This window comes from Pollachius pollachius (assembly GCF_949987615.1).
Source record: "Pollachius pollachius genome assembly, chromosome: 8".
Classification (NCBI taxonomy): Eukaryota; Metazoa; Chordata; class Actinopteri; order Gadiformes; family Gadidae; genus Pollachius; species Pollachius pollachius.
The window spans coordinates 23,609,892-23,631,566 of NC_136941.1; the positions used below are offsets into that span (position 1 = coordinate 23,609,892).

At 48.2% G+C, this 21,675-nt stretch overlaps 1 protein-coding gene across 1 annotated transcript in view; it reads right to left on the bottom strand.

The window, feature by feature from the left end:
* dnah1 (dynein, axonemal, heavy chain 1) overlaps window positions 1–21,675 on the bottom strand; it is a gene marked incomplete at both ends in the record, with an annotated part of 50,987 nt that overhangs the window by 8,173 nt on the left and 21,139 nt on the right. The window contains 26 exons of the mRNA XM_079741127.1: window positions 1,350–1,494; window positions 3,658–3,854; window positions 3,954–4,105; window positions 4,421–4,616; window positions 4,966–5,191; window positions 5,398–5,558; window positions 5,649–5,798; window positions 6,118–6,237; window positions 6,497–6,622; window positions 7,242–7,373; window positions 7,639–7,830; window positions 7,926–8,093; window positions 8,412–8,603; window positions 8,835–9,020; window positions 9,349–9,459; window positions 9,809–10,000; window positions 10,387–10,558; window positions 11,946–12,154; window positions 12,350–12,485; window positions 13,219–13,415; window positions 17,470–17,700; window positions 19,324–19,502; window positions 19,729–19,758; window positions 19,948–20,121; window positions 20,400–20,557; window positions 20,725–20,885. Of these exons, the coding sequence (XP_079597253.1) occupies window positions 1,350–1,494; window positions 3,658–3,854; window positions 3,954–4,105; window positions 4,421–4,616; window positions 4,966–5,191; window positions 5,398–5,558; window positions 5,649–5,798; window positions 6,118–6,237; window positions 6,497–6,622; window positions 7,242–7,373; window positions 7,639–7,830; window positions 7,926–8,093; window positions 8,412–8,603; window positions 8,835–9,020; window positions 9,349–9,459; window positions 9,809–10,000; window positions 10,387–10,558; window positions 11,946–12,154; window positions 12,350–12,485; window positions 13,219–13,415; window positions 17,470–17,700; window positions 19,324–19,502; window positions 19,729–19,758; window positions 19,948–20,121; window positions 20,400–20,557; window positions 20,725–20,885 (4,293 nt within the window). The remainder of the gene's footprint in view (window positions 1–1,349; window positions 1,495–3,657; window positions 3,855–3,953; window positions 4,106–4,420; window positions 4,617–4,965; window positions 5,192–5,397; window positions 5,559–5,648; window positions 5,799–6,117; window positions 6,238–6,496; window positions 6,623–7,241; window positions 7,374–7,638; window positions 7,831–7,925; window positions 8,094–8,411; window positions 8,604–8,834; window positions 9,021–9,348; window positions 9,460–9,808; window positions 10,001–10,386; window positions 10,559–11,945; window positions 12,155–12,349; window positions 12,486–13,218; window positions 13,416–17,469; window positions 17,701–19,323; window positions 19,503–19,728; window positions 19,759–19,947; window positions 20,122–20,399; window positions 20,558–20,724; window positions 20,886–21,675) is intronic.

Genomic DNA, 21,675 nt, shown 5'->3' on the forward strand with positions numbered 1-21,675 from the left:
CGATAAATGATTAAGGGTCGAGGTGTCTTAAGGCCCTATCTTGCACCCGGCACAATTGACCTTCTACCCCGACGCATGTATCGCTGCTAGTTTGCAGAGGCGTGTTCCGGCGCAAGTGATACTTGGTTCTATTTTAGAGATCCAAAAAGCAATTGCGCCACTGACCGGAAATACCTGGTCTAAATGCACTAGCGGATAGCACAGTTGGTGTTGCTATTTTGACGTGCCATGGCAGGTCGGAACTGCAGCATAAGCCTACACACACGTAGGCTATACACAGCACAAACACGCAAACGATTAGCCTAATTTAAATATTATGATTTTTCTAATGATTTTTTCCATAGGGGCTGCAAGAATGAACACTGTAGTAATATTCCATGTGCTAAAATAATAACAATAATAAACTCGAGGAAGCGGAACCCAGCCTTTCAAAACAAAATCTTGTTTTAGGGTAAATGATAACGTTGGTTAAATTATTTGGGAAAGAACAGCTGATACAGCGGTTAGAAGTTGTACTTTTAAAATCATGCATCTGCAAACACCGTACAGCAAACACATATTTTATTGACGCAGACATATGTACAAGCCCATAACTTTTAGGATTGATGAGTATTTGATTTGATTGAGAAAACATAGTTTTACCGCGAGTTAGTGTTTAAAAGAATGAATGAATGCGGGTGATGTTTGGTGCACAGTTCAACTATATGTGTGCATCCATCTGTTTAAACACACGCATACTAAACACGTAATGCATAATACAGTCAATGGCAATGTATATTAACGGGGGGACACATGCATATTATGAACACAAGTGTCGATAACGATAATGTTTACAAAACTGGTAACAAACAATGTTTTTTAATGTATTGCCGCATACCAGTTAATAGAGCCACGGCCACAGGACCGCATATCATGGGCTATGTGTTAAGTTCTCTTTGCCGAAATTGACATGACGACTCAGTGTTTCTGGAGTTGTAGTATAAAAGGCTATTCCATGTGTGAATTAGGCCTATTATTTGGACATAAACTGAGCCATTTGAAGTTTGAAATCCATGTGGTCATGAATCCTCCTCAGGGGAGACTGCAAACGCCCTGTCAAAATATCAACTTGTCAAGTTCAAATGCGCTCATGGCTCTTAAAGGGGATGAGAGATGGAACTCTTATTGGTTTCAGACCAACCCATTTCAGATTTGCATCTGGCGCAAGAGTCATTTATCAGCTGTTATAATGGCAACAGCGACCGAGATCCGACAGCAATGCTACTTGTGTTTCGCGTTTCATTCGTAATACTAAAATAGGGCCCTTAGTGTCTGTCAGACGTGTATTCAGCATGCAACATATATCTAACCTGTGGCTCTATGAAGCGCTGTCCCAGCTGGGAGGACACGAAGTCCTGCAGGCCGTGGGTCAGCCGGTCGGCCCTCAGACAGCGCAGTAGCAGCAACCTCTGGAACGGAGTCAGCCTGCTGCCCAAAGGCCCAGTGAGAGGCTCCCTGACGCACAGACAGATACCGTCAGACAGACCAGAGCCAGAAAGACAAGAGAGAGAGAAAGAGCAGACGGACGTCCACACAGATTCCTTCAGACAGAGAGGCCCGAGAAAAGCCGCGTGGTTGTGAGGATGAACCGTTGTGAGTCGCTTTGGAGAAAAGCGTTTGCTAAATGCCGATGTAAATGTAAATATATGGAATGGCTTTTCGGAGGCAAGACAAGCCTTTCATCCTAAGATTGATCCAGTGGTCTGGTGTTTTTGCTAGCATCCCAAGATGCTGGCAAAAACTTTTTTTATAAATATTATAAATATTGTCTGTTCAGACCTGGTGTCTGTTCCAATACCTGGACCTGGTGTCTGTTCCAGTATCTGGACCTGGTGTCTGTTCCAGTACCTGGACCTGGTGTCTGTTCCAGTACCTAGACCTGGTGTCTGTTCCAGTACCTAGACCTGGTGTCTGTTCCAGTACCTCGACCTGGTGTCTGTTCCAGTACCTCGACCTGGTGTCTGTTCCAGTATCTGGACCTGGTGTCTGTTCCAGTACCTGGACCTGGTGTCTGTTCCAGTACCTGGACCTGGTGTCTGTACCTAGACCTGGTGTCTGTTCCAGTAGACCTGGTGTCTGTTCCAGTACGTAGACCTGGTGTCTGTTCCAGTACCTAGACCTGGTGTCTGTTCCAGTACCTAGACCTGGTGTCTGTTCCAGTACCTAGACCTGGTGTCTGTTCCAGTAGACCAGGTCAAATCGAATACTCTGTGGTGCACTTAACGGAAATTACGATTCACAAATTACGAATCACCTATCAAAAAGCTAAAAAGCTATAAAAACTACAAAATGACTTCATTAATGCAGGCTATGTGGAAAATGAGCCGACGTTGGCTCAGCCTGGCTCCGCCTCTTCCGCTACGTAGCTAAGATGGCTGCCGATCGATCCACCTTCAGCGTTTTGAGTACACCATCCGGGTCCTTTCAGTACACTTTTTTTCGCCCCGATCGTAATTGGAACGCCCTACGTACTCAAACTAAGTATAGCAAGTACGATAAGTATGGATATTGGAACACAGTCCTGGTGTCTGCCCAGCATCAAGACCTGGTGTCTGCTTCAGCACCTAGTCCTGATGCCTGCCCAACAACTAGACCTGGTGATTGCCCCAGCATCAAGACCTGGTGATGCCCCAGCATCAAGACCTGGTGTCTGCCCCAGCATCAAGACCTGGTGTCTGCCCCAGCATCAAGACCTGGTGATGCCCCAGCATCAAGACCTGGTGTCTGCCCCAGCATCAAGACCTGGTGATGCCCCAGCATCAAGACCTGGTGATGCCCCAGCACCAAAACCTGGTGTTTGCCCCAGCATCAAGATCTTGAGTCTGCAGAGTCATCGCAAGACAAGGGGACGTCAGGTGACCCAAAAAACTTGTCTACCACAATAAACACATCGGGATAAAGCAAGATATTCTTGATTTTCTTACAATCAATCACTTGAAAACTGAAGACTGATAGAAGGGGTTAGCGTTTAATTGCTAATGGCCACAATTTAAGATGACCATTGTAGCTGTTAGTATCTGCTGTGGTGTAATGCATTCACCTGAGATGGGATATATATATATTTTTTATGTTTTACGTTTTTTATTTTTTATCTCAGAATCCTTAGATGTTTTTGGGGGAATTCTGAGATAATAATCATGTTTAACGTTTTTTATTTTTTATCTCAGAATCCTTCGATGTTTTTGGGGGAATTCTGAGATAATAATCATGTTAATTCTGAGATACAGGGCAAAGGGAAAAGTAAAAGCATTGTACTTCTGTAAGTATCAGTGGTATGTAGTTATATCAAACAATGCATAACTCAGCTGCTTTGCAGAATCGACTTATTCCAAGAGGTTTAATAAAATAGGATTGTTTCGTTGTTATAATCTAGGTTGGAAATTGGTTGATTAAATGCAATAGGTTGGAATATGGGATTGGAAACAGAACCCCAAAAGCAAACAGAAATACCATAAAATAGATTCATGAAAAACTACAAAACTGAAACAACCCTGAACAGAGTAACACGCACACACACACGCATACACACAGGCACAGGCACATCTAAACCTAGAAAGTATTGACACAAGCAGTAACACAGTCCCATACACCTTTACCATGGTGTTTGTGGAGAGGTACCTGTGGGGCAGGCTGCTGTCGAACATCCTCTTGAGGTCCTGCGTGTGTGTGGGGAAGCTGTGGACCAGGCCGCTGAAGCTGGGCAGGGCGCTGAGTGACAGGACGTCCTGCCAGGCGCGCTCCGACAGCCAGTCGGAGGCCGGGTTAGCCAGTTCCTGGCTCGGCAAGCCCCCCAACAGCAGGTAGCTCCACTCGGCCTGGGGGATGCACTCACACATAAGGACACATACACCAGAAACACGCACACTGATCAAAAACACACCGGTTGACCTGAAGGAGGTCAAAGGCTCCCTCACCATGTCGATGTTGTTGTCGTTCATCATGATGCGTGCGCACACGAGGAAGGCAAACATCAGCTTGTGTTTCTCAAACAGGCTGCGGCACACGTTGCTGTACAGGCTGAAGGTGAAGTAGTCGTTGATGTTGATGATCCTCTGCTCCACCGTGTCTAGGCAGGCCAGGAGGGGGTTACTCTCTGATGGTCAACTGAAAACCCCTTCACTCTTAATGGGTGCACACACTAGAACTATTGAGGGTTATGTGATTTAGAAGAGTCTTTCCTCCACAGAGAATGGATATCTGTATCTGAATCTCACTACAACGAGATCAGATGCAGGAGTCATTAAGGTCAGGAAGGGGGGAGGCATCTTGCTCAAGGAAGCCTACATGTAGACTGCTGACATTGGATTTCCAACAAAGAATCCCGCAAACCCCCCGACTATCCTGTCCCCTCGTTTAACTTCTAAGTCATTCCCTCTTTTACCTGCGGTCTCAGAGTTTGCGATCCCGGCGATGAAGATGCTGAGGAACCATTCCAGGCAGTACTGGTACATGGGATCCACGTTGGACAGGTCCGACACGCAGAAGAACAGGATCTGGGTGCGCACCGCCACCGGCACATACTCCTGCCGTGTGGCGTCGATGTCCCTCTCCGTCGCCTCGGCGATAGTCACTTTAGCCTGCCGGAGAGGGTTAGCGCGTTGTGTCATGCGGTTATTGGTGTCCTACTGCATTGAATACTAAGATCACTAATAGTAGGACTTTGGTGGTTGTATTTGGTGAAGCATTAGTCTTTTTTCTCAGTAAACTTGCCAAAGGGATTGTCAAGAGTTACTTAAACTTTCACCCTGGATAAATTAGTTTTCATGACTTTTAAGCCCTTTTAATAAACTATCGACGTTATGAAGAGTCCAGTCAGTGCAGTGTAGTTAACAATTGAAATCCCCGCCCAGCCCGGACTGAGATCTGAGGGCCGGGCCCAGAGCAGGCCCTCTGCGGCCCCAATGGGGAGCGCCAGCCATCTGTCACCTGGATCTCTGCAGCCTTGATCTTGGAGGCTCCCAGCACCCTGATGAGCTCCTCGTCGTCCACGGGGTTCCCCTCGGAGGAGCTGAGGCGGAGCAGGATCTGGTCCTCGATGTCCTTCAGCTCCTGCCTCATGCGGGCGCCGCTGACGATCAGCTGGTTCTTGGCCTCCTCCAGGTCGGCCCGCTCCTCGGCCACCACCCGGCCCAGCAGCTGGTCCTCCAGCCCGCTGGACACACACACACACACACACACACACGTGCACACCCACGCACGATCACACATATACAAATGCATACACATACAAACACACACACACATTCATATGAACCAACACACACACACTTTTTAACTAGCAATTTGAACAGCTTATCTATATAATTGAATTATATCTCCCCAAAGCGTTGTTAGTATGATCATCTTAATTCTAATGACCTCGGCGAGAGGGTGAAGTTGATGAGGGTGACCTTGGTGGAGACCTCGGGGGAGTAATGGGGGTTGGGCAGCTTGCTGGTGATGTACATCTTGAAGTCGTGGTGGTAGGGGATGACCGTGTCTCCCAGCTTCATCATGGTGTTCCCCTGGTTCTTGTAGGTCTATGCACCACAACACATCAACGTTACACACCCTGCGTACGACGCGCCATGCACGGTCTCTCCGGGGGGGGGGGGAGCGGGCTTATGCACCTGGCGCAGCAGAACCGGTTCTAGGGCAGGGTCCAGCTCCTCCCCGACGTTCTCCAGCAGGCAGGGCTTCCCGAAGCGGATGGCGTTCTCCAGGCTGCGCAGGAAGTCCCGGTCACTGAGCTTCATGACGTCCAATCCCTTCTCCCGTTCCTTGGGTGCATGAGCAGGACACACGGATGATGGAGCTGTGTCTACTGACACACTGCCCTTCAGGCTACTAGCAGGCTTTCACTGAGGTGTTTGGATCACAGTAGATTAAATAACAGCAGCCTAATGAAGTCTACCTGTAGGCAGTCTACCTGTAAGCCTCAAGCCACCAAGCTGCCAAACTACCTGCTCATCAAGACATGTATCTAGTTCTTTTTTTTTTATAAAATCTTAATGAATCAATAACAAAATAGTCAAGATATAGTCTCTTTTGCGCCCTCTGTGACCATGGCCAGGCATGTGCACAGACCAGCCTCCTCACCATGTTTTTGATCCACTTGTTGGCCTGTCCCTGTGGGTCGATGAACAGAGGCCAACGCGCAGAGAACTGGGTGATCACCCCGTTCTCCACCGATAGGCTGTCCTTGGGCAAGCCTGTTATCTGCACACAGTAGAAAGACACTGCAGAAGTGAAGCTTTCTGGTTCCAATGGATATGGTTAATAATCCGATAAAGTGCTTGGGGAACTCAAATTTCTTTATGTTAACCCAAATTTGATTGTATGGTTTAATTGTTAGCCAGTCTCTCTTTATGTAGGTGATTATGGAAAAATATAAGTAATATGAATAAATGAATACATGCAGAAGAAAAGATGAGAGTCGCCCAGAACTAACACAAGCAGATGATTGGGGGTGACCGACCTGCCAGGAACGGATCTTGACGGGGTCTCCCAGCGTGCTGATGAGGCTGGGTTCTTGCGTGTGAGGGACGCTGAGCTCTCTGAAGCCATGGAGCCACTCCTCCGCCATGGCCGCGCGGTACTCACCCTGAGGTCAGAGGTCAACGTCAGGGACAACACAGGCCAGGGGCTACTGCTCTCTCAACGGACTCAATATCAAGTCTTCAGTGTGTTGGGGAGAATTTGTGTGTGTCAAATCTTTTATGCGTTTGTGATGGTGTGTGTGTGGGTGTGTGTGTGTGTGTGTGTGTCTGTCTGTGTGTTTGTTAGTGTGTATGTGTGTGTGTTTGTGTTAATGTGTTTTATTTTATTTCTCATTCAATAAATTGTTTTAGCTTTATCGTACTACCTTATTAGATCTTCCCAAACATTGTGCATACGTTACAAATAAAATGAAATGATGATTGCCTTGTGTGCATTTAATGAGTGACAATTTCCCCTTCATTTCCATTAAAAAGGTGTCATAAAGAGTTCAGCAGATGAAGCCACTTTAGGTCCTTGGAGGATCCTCAGACTCACAGTGAAGGGCCCCAGGTAGGCCACGTAGCCAGGTACCTCAGACTCACAGTGAAGGGCCCCAGGTAGGCCACGTAGCCAGGTACCTCAGACTCACAGTGAAGGGCCCCAGGTAGGCCACGTAGCCAGGTACCTCAGACTCACAGTGAAGGGCCCCAGGTAGGCCACGTAGCCAGGTACCTCAGACTCACAGTGAAGGGCCCCAGGTAGGCCACGTAGCCCGCAGACAGCAGCACGTCTCCGGATACATTGTTGACCATGTAGTCCAGGTGCTTCACCGTCTCCTTCCAGCGCACCTTCTCGTCTGCCAGTCCTCCTATCAGCTAAAGAGGAAGTCAAGATAGCCCCAGTAACACTGAGATGAAGGCCTCTCCTACTCAGCGTGTCATGTCAGCTGACTGCTGCATTCAATTTCCTCGTCATTTACACATTCATTTCCGGATTCATTTCAGATTTTCATTCGCAATTATCGTAAAAGGTCAAAGGGAACACTCCCCGGTTTTGCCAAATGATTCCACACATGGCGCGTAAGTACTGCCTCATTACTCTTAGACTAAATATGGACTTTTACTTGTTCACATATCAGACCTTGTCTGCTCGGACCAGGCGGCCTTCACACAGCAGACACTTGGCTTGCAGCTCGTCCCTTTTGGCCAGGCAGTGGTGGTACTTGGCCTGCAGGGCGGTGATGCCCTCCTCCACCACAGACAGCTTGGCCTTGGCGTCGTCCAGGATGAGCTGGGTGGCATCCAGGTCCTCCTGGGCCCCTCGAAGCGCTTGCTGTGTCAACAGGTACAGGGCGGAGGTTGAGTTAGAGGCCGAGCGGTGTCAGCAGCGGTGGCCCGCTATCGGGCCGTGTGAGGTCCAGGTCGTACCCGTTTTGGCTCCACAGCCCTGGCCACGAAGTGATACATGTGCATGGCGCGCACCCACTGGCAGATGGAGGTGCAGGCCTTGGACACCTTGGCGATTGAGGCTGGCTGGAACTCCTCATTATCGATGTACGGCTGCACCAGCTTGATCACAGAATCTGGAATATTCTCCTGCGGGAAAATGATCACATTTAGGGGTACACAAATGTTGGCGCTCAACATCTCCTAACTATTTGGTCATTTAGCAGACACTCTTATCCAAAGCTACTCTGGGATTTGAGACACATTTCCTTAAGGAGCCTAATTTTCTAATCGAAAGGTAGCGGATAGGCATCCTGCTTAAGGATGCCTACATTAGGCTTTGGGGATCAAACCCAGGGGTTTCCGTCGGGTACCTTTTATTGCCATGAACACCATACCCACTACAGTCCTGCCCCACAACTGAATGAATAAAGAAATGAATGAGAGATCGTGTCATTGTTTCCCTACCTTATCAAACTTAAAGAGGCCATCCAGGAACTTGCCCGGGTCTTGGAGCAGAGCTTTTCCCGGGTCCCAGTAGTCGTCCACCCGGGTTCCTGGCTTCTCACCTGCTACCTTCTTGGGCTTGATGCCCTTCATGATGCACACCGCCTCCACCACCAGCCTCACACCATGTGGAGGCCGCTGCATTGCACGCACCTACAGAAAGATCTATATATTCAACTGTTCACAAGGAAGGTTATCTATCTGACGCAACGTGCGTCTTTGGGGTTCACCTAGAAACTGCGAGTGAAACAACCCCAGCTACGAGACTATCCTGCCCCCTTATACAGCGAGATGGACTTTGTAAAAAAAAAAGTGTTCAATCCTTTCAGGTGCTCCTCTATAATCCAAGCATCACATCGCGTGGCGGCGGATCAGGGCCCTGACCTCCGTGACGTCGTTCTTGTTGAGTGACTTGAGGCTGGTGAGGGCGGCGTCTAGCGCGGGCAGGGCCTCGTCCAGGTCCTTCTGGGCGTCCGCCGCGATGGCGCCTGCCACCCGGGCCTTCTCCAGGGCCTTGGCCTCTTCAGCCTGCACCGCCGTGCGCGTCTCCTCGGCCACCACCGTGTCTTCCTGGTATGAGCAGGTGTCACGTGTCAATCCCCCTTTCACTGGCACAGCTAGACATCAGTTATCTCAATCCAGACTTTTTGTTTTCGTTCATATTGCCATGACCTGATTATCTACTGGATGAAGAAAAAATACACAAGAACTGGGGTGTCAGTGTCACGCACACGCTCACGCACACATAACAGGACAACCTTGTCCAAAGGAACGCTCAAGATGGACATTAACATTACAAAGGGGAATTTGACACAACTTATGCAGCGCCAGACTATGCAGCAGACGTAAAACAAGACCCTCAGGATAGTTGGTAAGGTGGTATCTGCCTCCCTCCTACCTTGATCTGCTGCATGGTGGCCTCTGTGTCTCTGGCCGCCTCCTCCAGGAGAGGCCCCATGTTCTCCAGCTCCTCCTGCATCTTGCTCACGTCCTCGGCCGTGCTGAGGAGCTGATGGGACCCACAGCGTCGCGCATCACCCGGTCAACAACTCTCCCAAGCAGCGACACTCCAGCAAGCAGTTCATTTTTAAATATGCATGCGTGTAATAGCTCAACATTTTCAATGATCAACATCACATGTGCGATATACATAACCTCCTTGAGCTACTTATGCATATTTGAGTATTTGATCTTTTTTTAGACAGTCCATTCTTTATTTATTACTCTTATTCTAAATTAGAATCCAAAGATGCTAAGTAAGAACTTGGACCTGCCACTAATGAACAAGGAAAGACTGTAAAGGGCCTAACAACACAAGAGGAAACGTAATGCAGTGCAGAGTCTCAGTGAGGCCCGACCTTGTCAAGGCCGGTCTTCATGCGCTGCCGCTCGCTGTTGAGCTCCTGCTTCTTGCGCCCAATGAGAGAGGAGAAGACGCTGAGCAGCTCCAGGTAGCTCTTGGGCGTTACGTAGTTGTGGCGTGACAGTTCGGCCAGGTACTGCTCGCACTTCGTCGCCACCGTCTGGTGAATCCTCACGCACATGGAGGTCTGGGGACCAGGCAGAACGTGGTCAGAGACCGGTATACGCTGGGCATTAAGGGCCCATGAGGGCCCCACGTACGGGCCCCTGACATGGATATGGCTTGGAAGCTTAGGATATTTGATGTTGCTTTCTAAAGGGAACAACTGAAGAGTTCATAGCAAAGGAAATGTTGGTATAATGTGCATACTTTGTCTAGGACATTAACATTACAATCCGATGTCGACGGAGTACAAAGGATGTGAGGGGATGCAGAAGCACAAACATATGGGGGTTGAAGGAATTATTAAGACCTGAAAGTGGGGCCGCGAGCCAAAAAGGTTTGGGAACAATTTCTGACTTTGATATTGTCAAAAGAGCCCCTTGTCCATCACACACACATAGCCATCCATACCAGTCCTATCATGGCTGCCGGGCTGGCCTCCAGCTCAGGGAGCTCATTGAGGAAGGAGGTGGCCACAGACTGCAGGGCCTCTTGAGGCCAGGCGCTGAACCAGTCTATGGTGCAGCAGGTCACCAGGGAGGGGAACTGCCTGAGCCGGGCCCTGAACACCTCCCCAATGGGACTGGAGAGAGAGAGAGAGAGAGAGAGAGAGAGAGAGAGAGAGAGAGAGAGAGAGAGAGAGAGACAATATGTAATTGTTATAAAAATTCAGATGAGAGCGCTAAAAATGTATTACCATCTTAAGGAAAGTTTCAGCAACACACTCCACAATAAGGCCCTCACCCACAGAGTCAGACCCAGAATAGTGTCCCCTAAGCCGGCTTGTCCTGGGACTCTGTCCAACACACAACAACCACCACCATGGGCCAAACCAAATTATAAGAAAACAAAAGGACACATATTTGGCACATTGGAAAACATCCACCAAAAACCAGAGTAAATTGCCATGCTATTTCTCCCTTAACAGAGAATACACAGTTGCAGAATACCTGACTACCGTGATCGTGACCCAAAACTAAAGAAATCCTTGACCAAGTTCAGACCGGTCAAGGATTGACCGGTCTGCCATCGAGAAGGGACACCACAGACAGACCTGGCTCCCTAAAGAAGACTGTTCTCCAAATGCACACAAAACCAACTGGAAACTGAGCTGCAATTCTTTACTTCCTGCCAGTCATACCAAAACATCAGGATCACACACTTCCTACAGATTACAAAGGCATGCAAGGACTTTAAAGACGCTAACAAACTGCCATAACTAATGGGAGAAATACAACAATGTGCAATCACAGCAGCCAGATTCGTCACCTGTTGTGATGAGGGAAGGACCTCAAACTCCCAATAAATAGACTCATCCCCCTGGACTTACTTTTTCCACAATGATTGCACTATTGCACACGTCCTCCATATTGTAAATACTATGTAATAGAGGGGATCTGTAATTTATCTTTTTATAGGAGATACTGGAATTTTTATAATATCCCACATTTGACTTTTTATATATTGAGTAGTTAATATTCTAAAATCTATATATATTTTGTATTTAACGCTTTATACTTAAAACAATAAAGCTTTTTTGAATTGAATTGAATTGAATTGAATTGAGAAATGTAGAGACAGAGAGCAGGATAGAGAGAGAGAGAGAGAGAAAGCGAGAGAGAGAGAGTCAGAGAGAGATTTACGGAGATCATTGAAGAAAAATCATCTGATTCTAGCCCATTACCACATAGTCTAAGGTCATAGGCTCACTTTTCATTGTATATACATTAACATTTTTATCACATTGCATTTTTAGAAAATGGATTTTCACTCTAATGTTCTATCTTATTGAATTGTTGTGCTTTGGCAACATAAAAGTACATTTTCCGTGCCAACGAAGCCCTTTGAACCTTGAGAGGTTGGGGTCAGGACCGTGAAGGTCCCGAGACCTTTGGGGTCTCGGGACCTTCACGGTGAGTCGTTACAGTCATAAACAAGCATTCTAGGCCGAGCTGATGTGAGTTGTTCACCTCATACAAAGCACAGTGTGGATGTTGCTGCGGACCCTCTTGATGTAGGCGGACATCAGGTTGGCCTTGGTGGGCTGCTGGCCCGCGTTCTGCACCACCGGCTTCATGGAGCTGAGGATCCGCTCCTGCTCGTCAGAGGCGTACAGGTTGGGCACGTCTCCGGAGTTCAGGATGCTGTTCACGTCCTCCAAAAACGACTCACTCTTTATCTGGGGGGGGGATCAGAGACACCCATCACTCCTAGACAGGCTGAAAGGCATATCTGGAACAGTTCCAACCGTCAATGAGAAAAGGGCTTTTTATCACTGAGGGTTAGGGTTAGGGTTTTGCATAACAATAAGTCAGTATTGTTAGCCTGCATTACAAAAAGAAACACACACACACACACATGAATGCACACACACCTGTGTGTCTACAAACAGGAAGGTGATCTGCTGGTTGGTCAAGCCGGCCTTCAGCATGATGCCCTTGATGTCTTCCCTCCACTCAGTCTGACCGTAGTTCTTAGACAATTCAATCTGGAAGCACTCATAATCCGAGCTGAGGGGCAGACACACACACACACACACACACACACACACACACACACACACACACACACACACACACAAAGAGACACACACAGTCACACACACACACACAAACACACACATTCACACAAGCACGCACACACACACACGTAGACCACCACAATAAGGAGAAAATCAGCATCAGCTCATAAACAAAAGCTTGAGAGGTGACGAATATTTTATCTTTACGCACTAATTGAAGTGTTTAAATTAGTGCAATCCAGTTCCAGTCAATTAATTTAGAGCATGTGTGTATCCACGTTTGTGGATTTCTCCAACCTGAAGAAAGATCGATTCAGAAGTTCCAAACCAAGTCGTGCACTACTTGGCGCTAGCGCCGCAGAGTACCACTGCCTCAGTGTAAACCGTGTGGGAGCGTGGGGAAAGTGTCCGGGGTCGGCTTAGCTCAGGAGGTAGAGTAGTTGTCTCGTAACCGAAAGGTTGCTAGTTCGATCCCCAGCTCCTCCTAGCTGAGTGTTGATGTGTCCCTGAGCAAGACACTTAACCCTAACTGCTCCTGACGAGCTGGCTGTCGCCTTGCATGGTTGGCGTTTGTTAGCGTCACACCGTCGGTGTGTCAATGTGTGTATTAACCAATGTAAGTCGCTTTGGATAAAAGCGTCCGCTAAATGCCCTAATTGTAATCGTGTCCCAAAGCGGCTAACACACAGCCTTGCAGCGGAGCGTGTGTGCTGTGCTCCTACATGTGGGACGCCAGCCTGGTGAGGGACTGCCGTCCGCTGCCCCCAACACCCAGCAGCAGCGCGTTGCCCAGCGGCTGGCGCAGGACGCGGCTGATGCAGCACACGTGCTGCACGGCGTCCATGAAGAGCACCAGCTTCATCTTGCTGGTGCTGCCCTGGTTGTAGTCCTCCATGTTCTCCTGCATCACGCGCACCAGCTGGGGAGGAGGGACGAACAACTTCACCTCGGATTTCAGACTTTATTGTCATTGTGCAAACTTGTTCAACGAAATTGGGGTGGTGCGCCCTGCCCACAGCGCAAAATAAAGCAGCGCAAAAAGCAAAATGCAAACACAAACAACAGCAATAGGCAACAATAAATATGTAATATATAATATATCATATAAGTGTCTCTTTAAAAATACGGTAGAGGGTTTCACGTGTCCATTGGGGGGGGTGTCAGGCGTTTAGTAGACGAATTGCCCAGGGGGTAGAAGGTATTCCTCAGCCTGTTTGTCCGGCTCCCAAGGGACCTGTATCTCCCAGCCGAAGGGAGGAGTTGGAAGTGGCCATGGCCGGGGTGTGATGGGTCACTCATAATTCTTCTTGCCCTATTCAGCCTCCGGGGGGTTGCAATGTCCTCCAGGGAGGGCAGGGGGGCAGCCGATGATTTTTCCTGCCGTCTTAATAACCCCCTGCAGGGTTTTCTTGTCTTCGGCTGTGCAGTTTGCGTACCACACCGTAATGCCACACACCAGTACACTTTCAACAGCAGAGTGGTAAAAGGTCTGCAGCAGCTCTGTCCCCGCCTGGCATTTCCTCAGCAGTCTTAGAAAATATAGCCTCTGCTGAGCCTTTCCGACCACCGCAGCCATGTTGGTGTGCCAGGTTAGGTCCTTACTGACCTGCACCCCCAGAAACTTGAAGGAGGGGACCCTCTCCACGCAGACCCCGTCTATCATCCCCGTCAAATATCATCTCCTTGGTTTTGCTGGCGTTCAGCAAAAGGTTATTGCTGAACACCAGGCTTTGAGCCTCTGGACTTCCTCCCTGTATGCTGTCTCGTCACCGTTGGAGATGAGACCCATCACTGTAGTGTCATCCGCAAATTTGACGATGACATTTGAGTGATGGGCGGGGACGCAGTCATGCGTGTAAAGAGAATTCAGGAAGGGGCTCAGCACACAGCCCTGAGGGGAGCCCGTGCTGTGTGTCAGGGTGGAAGATGTTTGTGTCCCCATCCTCACTGTCTGTGGACGGTCCGTCAGGAAGCTGTAAATCCATTCACAGGTTGGGTCAGGGAAATCCAGGTCAGTCAGCTTCCTGATGAGAATGTTCGGCAAGATTGTGTTAAACGCCGAACTAAAGTCAACAAAAAGCATCCTACATAATTCCCCTGTTTTTCCAGGTGACTCGCTGCAGTGTGGTGGACAGTGGCGATTGCATCAGCTGTTGACCTGTTTGCTTTATAAGCAAACTGATGCTGGTCAAAGTTTTGAGGGATGCAGGACTTGGTGGTGGAGGACGAGCTTCTCGAAGCACTTCATGACGACAGATGTTAGTGCCACTGGTCTGTAGTCATTTAGGCTGCCTATGGTGGATTTTTTTGGAACTGGGACAATGGTGGCTGCTTTGAGGCCGGGTGGGACCGTAGCCTGTTCCAGGGAGGTGTTGAATATCCTTGCTAGGACCCCTGACAGTTGGTCCGCGCAGGCCTTCAGTACTTTTCCCAGTACTCCGTCTGGTCCTGCTGCTTTGTGTGGGTTTACGGCCTTCAGGACTCTTCTCACCTGATGTTCCTGCAGCTCAAGCTGGTGGGTGGTCAGGGGCTGGGAGGACAGAGGAGGAGGTGGAGCAGGAGCAAGGTGGGGTTTTTGAACTTCAAAACGGGTGAAAAAGTTGTTCAGCTCTTCCACCAGTGAAGTGTCAGCAGTTACTGCCTCTGATGGGGTGCCCTTGTAGTTCGTCAGGTGTTGTAGACCCTGCCACACTTTCCTCAGGTTGTTGTCAGCCAGATGTTTCTCCACCTTCCTCTTGTAGTCCCCTTTGGCTGCTTTGATCCCTCTCCTCAGGTTTGCTCTTGCCATCCTGTACTGGTCCTGGTCGCCAGCCTTGAAGGCTGAGCCTCGGGCTTTCAGCAGTGTCCTCACCTCAGCTGTCATCCATGGTTTCCGATTATTGAAAACTGTGATTTGTTTGTTCACTGTAACATTGTCAGTGCAGGTCTTAATATAAAACAAAACAGTCTCAGTATGGTAATTTAGCTCCAGATGATCAAAAACAGCCCATTGAGTGTGGTCAAAGCAGTCCTGTAGCTGGCTGAGTGCTCCCTCGGGCCAGATTTTTACAGTTCTTTTGGCTGGTTTTATTCTTCTCCTGAGGGGTATGTAAGCTGGGACACTGAGCAGCGATCCGATCCGATATGATCCGACTTGCCCAGGTGGGGAAGGGGTATTGTCCTGTATGCTTTCTTAAGATTTTTGTAAAGCCGATCTAATGTGTTTTTACCTTTGGTGGGACCCTGGACATACTGCACAAACTTGGGAAGCACGCTCTTTTGTGATGGAAAATCTACATGTTGTATTGTTTTCTTTTGTCTATCTATGAACTTAAGTTTTGTTACTATTTTGTGTGATATATATATGTATACATTGCCTGCCTTCTATACTCCTTGTGGGTCATCTAAAGTGTGAACCTTTGAGTTTCGTTTGATGCATTTTATTGCCTGCCTCTTCCTATGTCTTCTTTATGATGTGATCTGTTTCCATGCAATCCTTTGATGTATGGGCTTGTTCCTTGACCCCCTGGCTAGCGTTGTGGAAGCAAAAGGTTACATGGCACGGCCGCGAACCCCTTCAATGGCATCCTGGGGAGCTTCGATTGTAGAGATTACCATCTGGTAAAACAAAGCCTTTTGGTTTATTGGGGGACAGACCCTCCTCCAGAAACCAACCCAAGTGAATAAGAACTCATTACATGGAACACTCTGTGGACTTCTCCTAGCGTACCTTTAGAGAATGAAGTAAGACGCAGGGCGAACTCCCATCTGAGGCCTCAGATTATTATTGTACGCCTGTTTTATTATTTGTTGATGCATATTGAGATGTATCTTTGTTCATACTTTTATTACAAATATATGTGACCAGCAATTGCCTACAAGTATTGTGTGCTTTTTGCATCTAAATATCTCACCTGTCTTAGACGCAATATCTGATAGAGAAATTGCCACGACACTTTAGACAGGCCTTATTAAGATCCCCAGCAACAATAAAAGCTCCCTCAGGATGAGCCTTCTGTTGTCTGCTTATCACTTCGCGGAGCTGGGAGACAGCCATGCTAACGTTGGCATCCGGGGGGACGTATACAGCAGTTATTAGTACCACTGTTAGCTCTCTTGGAAGATAAAACGGTCTGCACAGAACAGTCATTGTCTCCAGTTCGGGAGAGCAGTGGGTGTTTATAACTCTGCTGTCCGTACACCAGCCTTGATGAATGTCAATACACAAACCTCCTCCCCTCTTCTTAAGAGAGCTGCTGGTTCTGTCAAAGCGGTGCATGGTGCGGCTAGTCAGCTGTACTGCTGCGTCCGGAACGAGCGAGTGAAGCCAAGTGTCCGTGATTACCGTCACGCGACAGTCCCGAGTGTGCCGATTCTCCGCCATCAATAACTCCAATTCGTCTGTTTTGTTGACCATGGATCTGGCTTTGCTCAAGAAGATGCTCGCCAGAGCCGGTCTGAAGGGCTGTTTCCTCAGCCTAACTAGCAGACCCGCTCTGCATCCCCGCTTCTGCTTCCGTTCCCTCAACGTCTGCGTCGCCACCCAGGCCTGACAACAGTCCAGGGAGAGCACGGTGGTCTGGCTATGTCTACAGGGCCCGGTGGGTCAAGAAGGCCCTCAGAATCATCAGGGGCCCCAGCCACCCCAACCAGAAAGTGTTTGAGCTACTGTCGTCGGGGGAAACGGTACCGAAGCCTCAGGGACAGAACCCAGAGGATGACCAACAGTTTTTTCCCCCAAGCAGTCAGGCTCCTGGATCAACCACCCGCAAACCATCCCCACACACACTACAACAACACCTGGAGGAATCAAACCACCCCCAAACCATCCCCACACACACTACAACAAAACCTGGAGGAATCAAACCACCCCCAAACACACTACAACCACAGATTATTTAAATACATATTTCTATTATTTGCACAGCATTTCTGCAATTTTTTTTCGAAGCAGTTAATCCTATTTGTGCAGGACCAGACATTGGAGATCATACCCTCTCCTGGTTGTCTATGGGTGCGTAGACCTTGTTGTCCGTGCCGGGGGTCATGAAGTCTCCGTACAGGACCGGTCTGGAGGGCACCACCTCCTCCACGCTGCAGCCCAGCTCCTCCATGCAGCTCTGCAGGAGCCGGTCGAACCAGTCCCTGTCCTGGGGACTTACCAGGCGGTCCTGGAACACCCGGCAGTTCTCATGGTACCAGAGCCGGAGCAGCTGCACTTTGTCCTGGTGGAGATCACCACAGCAGTGCTGGAGTCAATAACTAGTAAATCAACTTACAATAATATAAAACTTGTTTTGGTCAATGAAGTAGTAGCAAAACGCACAAACTCGATTCATTTAGTTGATTATTTTATACATATTTTATCCGTGAAAAGGAAAACCAAACTGACGGACAAAAGCTGAAGCATGTTACAAAGGCGGGATCAACAGATTTGGTTCCTCTTTAAAGGGGTTGTATCATGATGTTAGGGCCAATTTATTCTTACTTTCATTTTATTGAAAATAACCTCCCCCTTCTGGCACTTTTAATGGTGGCTTGAGATTCCTCTTGGAACTCAGTATAGGTAGGAAGGATGTGAGGCCGAGGAGGGAACCGCATTAGGAAAACGCCGTCCACAGTCGGGAGCAATATTGTTTTCTGACCACGAACACGAACACAAACACGAATAGCCTATAAGAATTATGTTAAAAGATACACGCTTCAATAGAACCCTTTCCTTTGCATTTACATTGAAAGACGCATGCGCCTTAAGTGAATATATTTTTGTTATAATTAGAAGGATAAGAGATCCTGTTTTCATTGTAATGAGATTTAGTTTGAATTAACTTGAACGTGCGTCTGAAATACCCCTCGTATGTTTTATGTCTGCTTAGCTAGATAAATCGAAGTCCGAGCCAGGGGGAAACTTTACTTCTTTAATAATGGAACGTCAGACTGTGCAGTGGGAGGGGCCGAAGTGCAGAAGTCCCGCCTCCCAGCTACCCGTAATGTTTAAAACTTCTCTGGGTTGTGAATTTGCCGACACCCGCGCAAAGCGTTCGACCAATCGCAACAGAGTGGGCGCACTGACCAATCACAGCAGACTGGGCTACTCGGGACTGCGGCCTTAAAGCGACATGATAGAAAACAGATTGTTTTTCAAAGAAGCTGAAATTGGTTTACAGTTGGAGAATAATAAGGCGTATTTCCAACATACAGGATGTATGTTGGACTAGTAGTACCCACAAATGCAGTTATTAACCCTAAAAAACATGATATGGGATCTTTAAAGACCCTGACACACCAGGCCAGAGGTCGGCCGCGGGACAACGTGGTGCTGTCGGTGAGCGTCTGTAGCCCTAGTTTCTGTGGTATGTCCTGCAGAAACTGGGGTTACTAGGCGTCTGTTTAGTCACTCGGATTGCCTGTTCATCTTCGACCACTTTACAGAAGTATATTATGAAACCGTCAGAGCGAGAGTTGCAGACAAACGCTGCTTTGTTTCATTTTCATCTGCCTTCCTGGGCCACAGTTGTCCCTTTTTAAAAGATACACAGACCTTGCTAGTTGGCCATTGGCTCTAGTGTGCGTTCAAGTGGTTCAAGTGCAACGTTTTGGCCAAGTCACAGGCGATGCGAGGCGACGCAACAGTCGTTGTTTTTTCTTTGACGTGGGTTTGGTATGTCAGGGCTTTAAGGAGCAGCTAGGGGTTAAACATTTTGCCCAGGGACTCTTTCAGGTATACTGTGGACCTTGGGGTCAGAACCCATAACCTTCCAGCTGGAGGTCAAACCTAGTCACATTAACCATGGGGAATTCATTCCAGCACCTAATACCATACATTCTTGAACGATTAGACTACGTACCTCTATGGAGGAGGCCTCGGCCATCAGCACGCCCTGAAAGACCTTGGACAGGTCCCGCAGGTTGAAGGTGTAGTGGGACTTGGCGGGGGTTGGCAGGAGCTGAGAGGTGATGGTGGAGTAGACCTTCAGGGTGGCATCTACTAGAGGACTGTTCAGGGGCTGGAGGGCCGGGACAGGGACTAGTGAACAACATAGAGACGAAGAGATGAAGCAACTGTAAATCAATGTCAAGTTATTAAGTCTACGCTAATAGTTTGCCTGATCAATGTTGGTAAAGCTGGGCTATACCCCCTATCCTGCCATTGTAGACTGAAGACGGTGGTAACGCCCTGTGCTGAAACTGTCTCGCGTCATTTTAAATGCTATGCCCTCACTTCACTTGCTTCCTCTCTTTCCCTGCCTTACCGCCTGGGGCCTTCTGACTCATCTGTCCATCTGGAAAGGAGAGAAAAAACAGGATGCAGGCTTCAAGACTCGTAGCTGCTTCACCTCTGCATGCATGCACGGTCACACAAGCAAAGGCACACACTCACAAACGCACACACTCGTACAGAAAAACACACACACACACACACACACACACACACACACACACACACACTCACACACACAGACGCTACTCACCCATCCAGCTCCCTAGAATGGTAGAGAAGATGGTCTTCATGCTGGCGTCCTCCATCTGGGTGAGGGACAACAGGTTGAAGTGGCGCGTGAAGCGTTGCGTTACCGGGTTGCGTCCCCCACCAGGCAGACCCATGGCACATGCAAAGTTAATGTCCACCACCTGTTTGAAGGTTCCTGTGTTGGAAGCAATAACAACAGAAGATAGGTCGTTTCATTCCTTGTTGCAAGTAGAAGGGGCCCGGGTAGGCTTGTGTTTAGGATGTTTGACACCCAGACGAAGGTTTTTTTTGGCATTTGAGCACCAATGTCCATAGTCTGCGAGCGCCAGTATGCCCAGTTGAGCCAGAGGCTTAAATGTTACCTGCAGCATGGATGATGTGTAGCTAGAAAGTTTCGGTGGATTAAAGGATCTGCTAAATAACCAACTATTAAATGTTTTCTTCCTGTCTTACCTATCTGCTTCCTGTCGTACCAGCCTCGGTGGTCCATCCACTGGCGGAGCAGTTCTATGGGAGGCTGGGCACCGTAGGTCTCCAACATGGGCATGTTCAGATCATCGATGAAGATGATGAAGCTCTTGCCCAGCGGAGGCCCGAACACACCCTTACGTCTGACAGACGTGCACACATACATCAATAAATACACTTCACAGAGAAACACAGGCTGAGTTAAGGGAGAGTATGTATTGTTGGAATGCAGGTCATCTTATGTACTGGACTATAATCAGCATAAAAGTGAAGCTTGTGTGATATATACTGGCATATTGCCAGTGAGTACCTCTTGTCCAATTTGCTGTCGATGTAATCTTGAGTCTGATTGGCTGAAGTGCGGGCCGAGAAATTGAGGAAGTGTGTGACGTATTGAGCGGGCATGTTGTTGAGCAGCTTGTCTGACATGGTCAGGGTCTTCCCTGTGCCGGTGGGACCAACACACAGGACCTTCACAACAATGGTTAAGGGGGGAAATGATAAATCACAACACACAAATTAGCTCCTTCATTCAGATGAACAATGAGCCATTGAGACCTGGGCCCCGTTTCCCGATAACGATGGATCCAAGCTCGTACGATCATTCTCATGAAGCATCGTGCGAACCTTCGTACATTTCTTTGGAGCGTTTCCCGAAACTCCTCTTAACATGAACACGCTTGCACTGCGCTAACAACGTTCGTAGGCTTGTAACGGTCCACTGACACAGTGCTGAAATGGGCTCTGTAGGAGGGGGAGACGCAGGAATGTTGCAGTAAAATAGTGTCAATCTCACCATCAAGGCCAAAGGCAGAGTATCCTACGAAAGGAATAGACTACAATAATATGAACGCTACAAATATTAAAACACTATTGATTAGGCCTAGGCTGACATATGCTTTATCAGTCCTAATCCTGAACGTACTGTGCGTATATTTTTTCACGGCATTTTACCCCCTGAAATAATTCCATATTACAAAGGTCAAAAATAGCTTGTGTGACAACTACATTTATCTTAATTTGAGGATTTCTGAAACATGCTTTGCACAGCAAAGAGAGCTTTATCTGATTCCGCATAAGGTTTCATTGATTGGCGCGCACTCTAGTCTAGAATCTTTGGTGTAAACATAAAAAAATGCATTCATTAGCATTCAAACGCAGAGGCTGGGCATTGACACACGGCTATTGCTGACCCAATTAGGAGAGCTTGGTCTAGATCCTGCCCATATAGTTGTGCAGGATGATGTATAGGCCTTTTTAC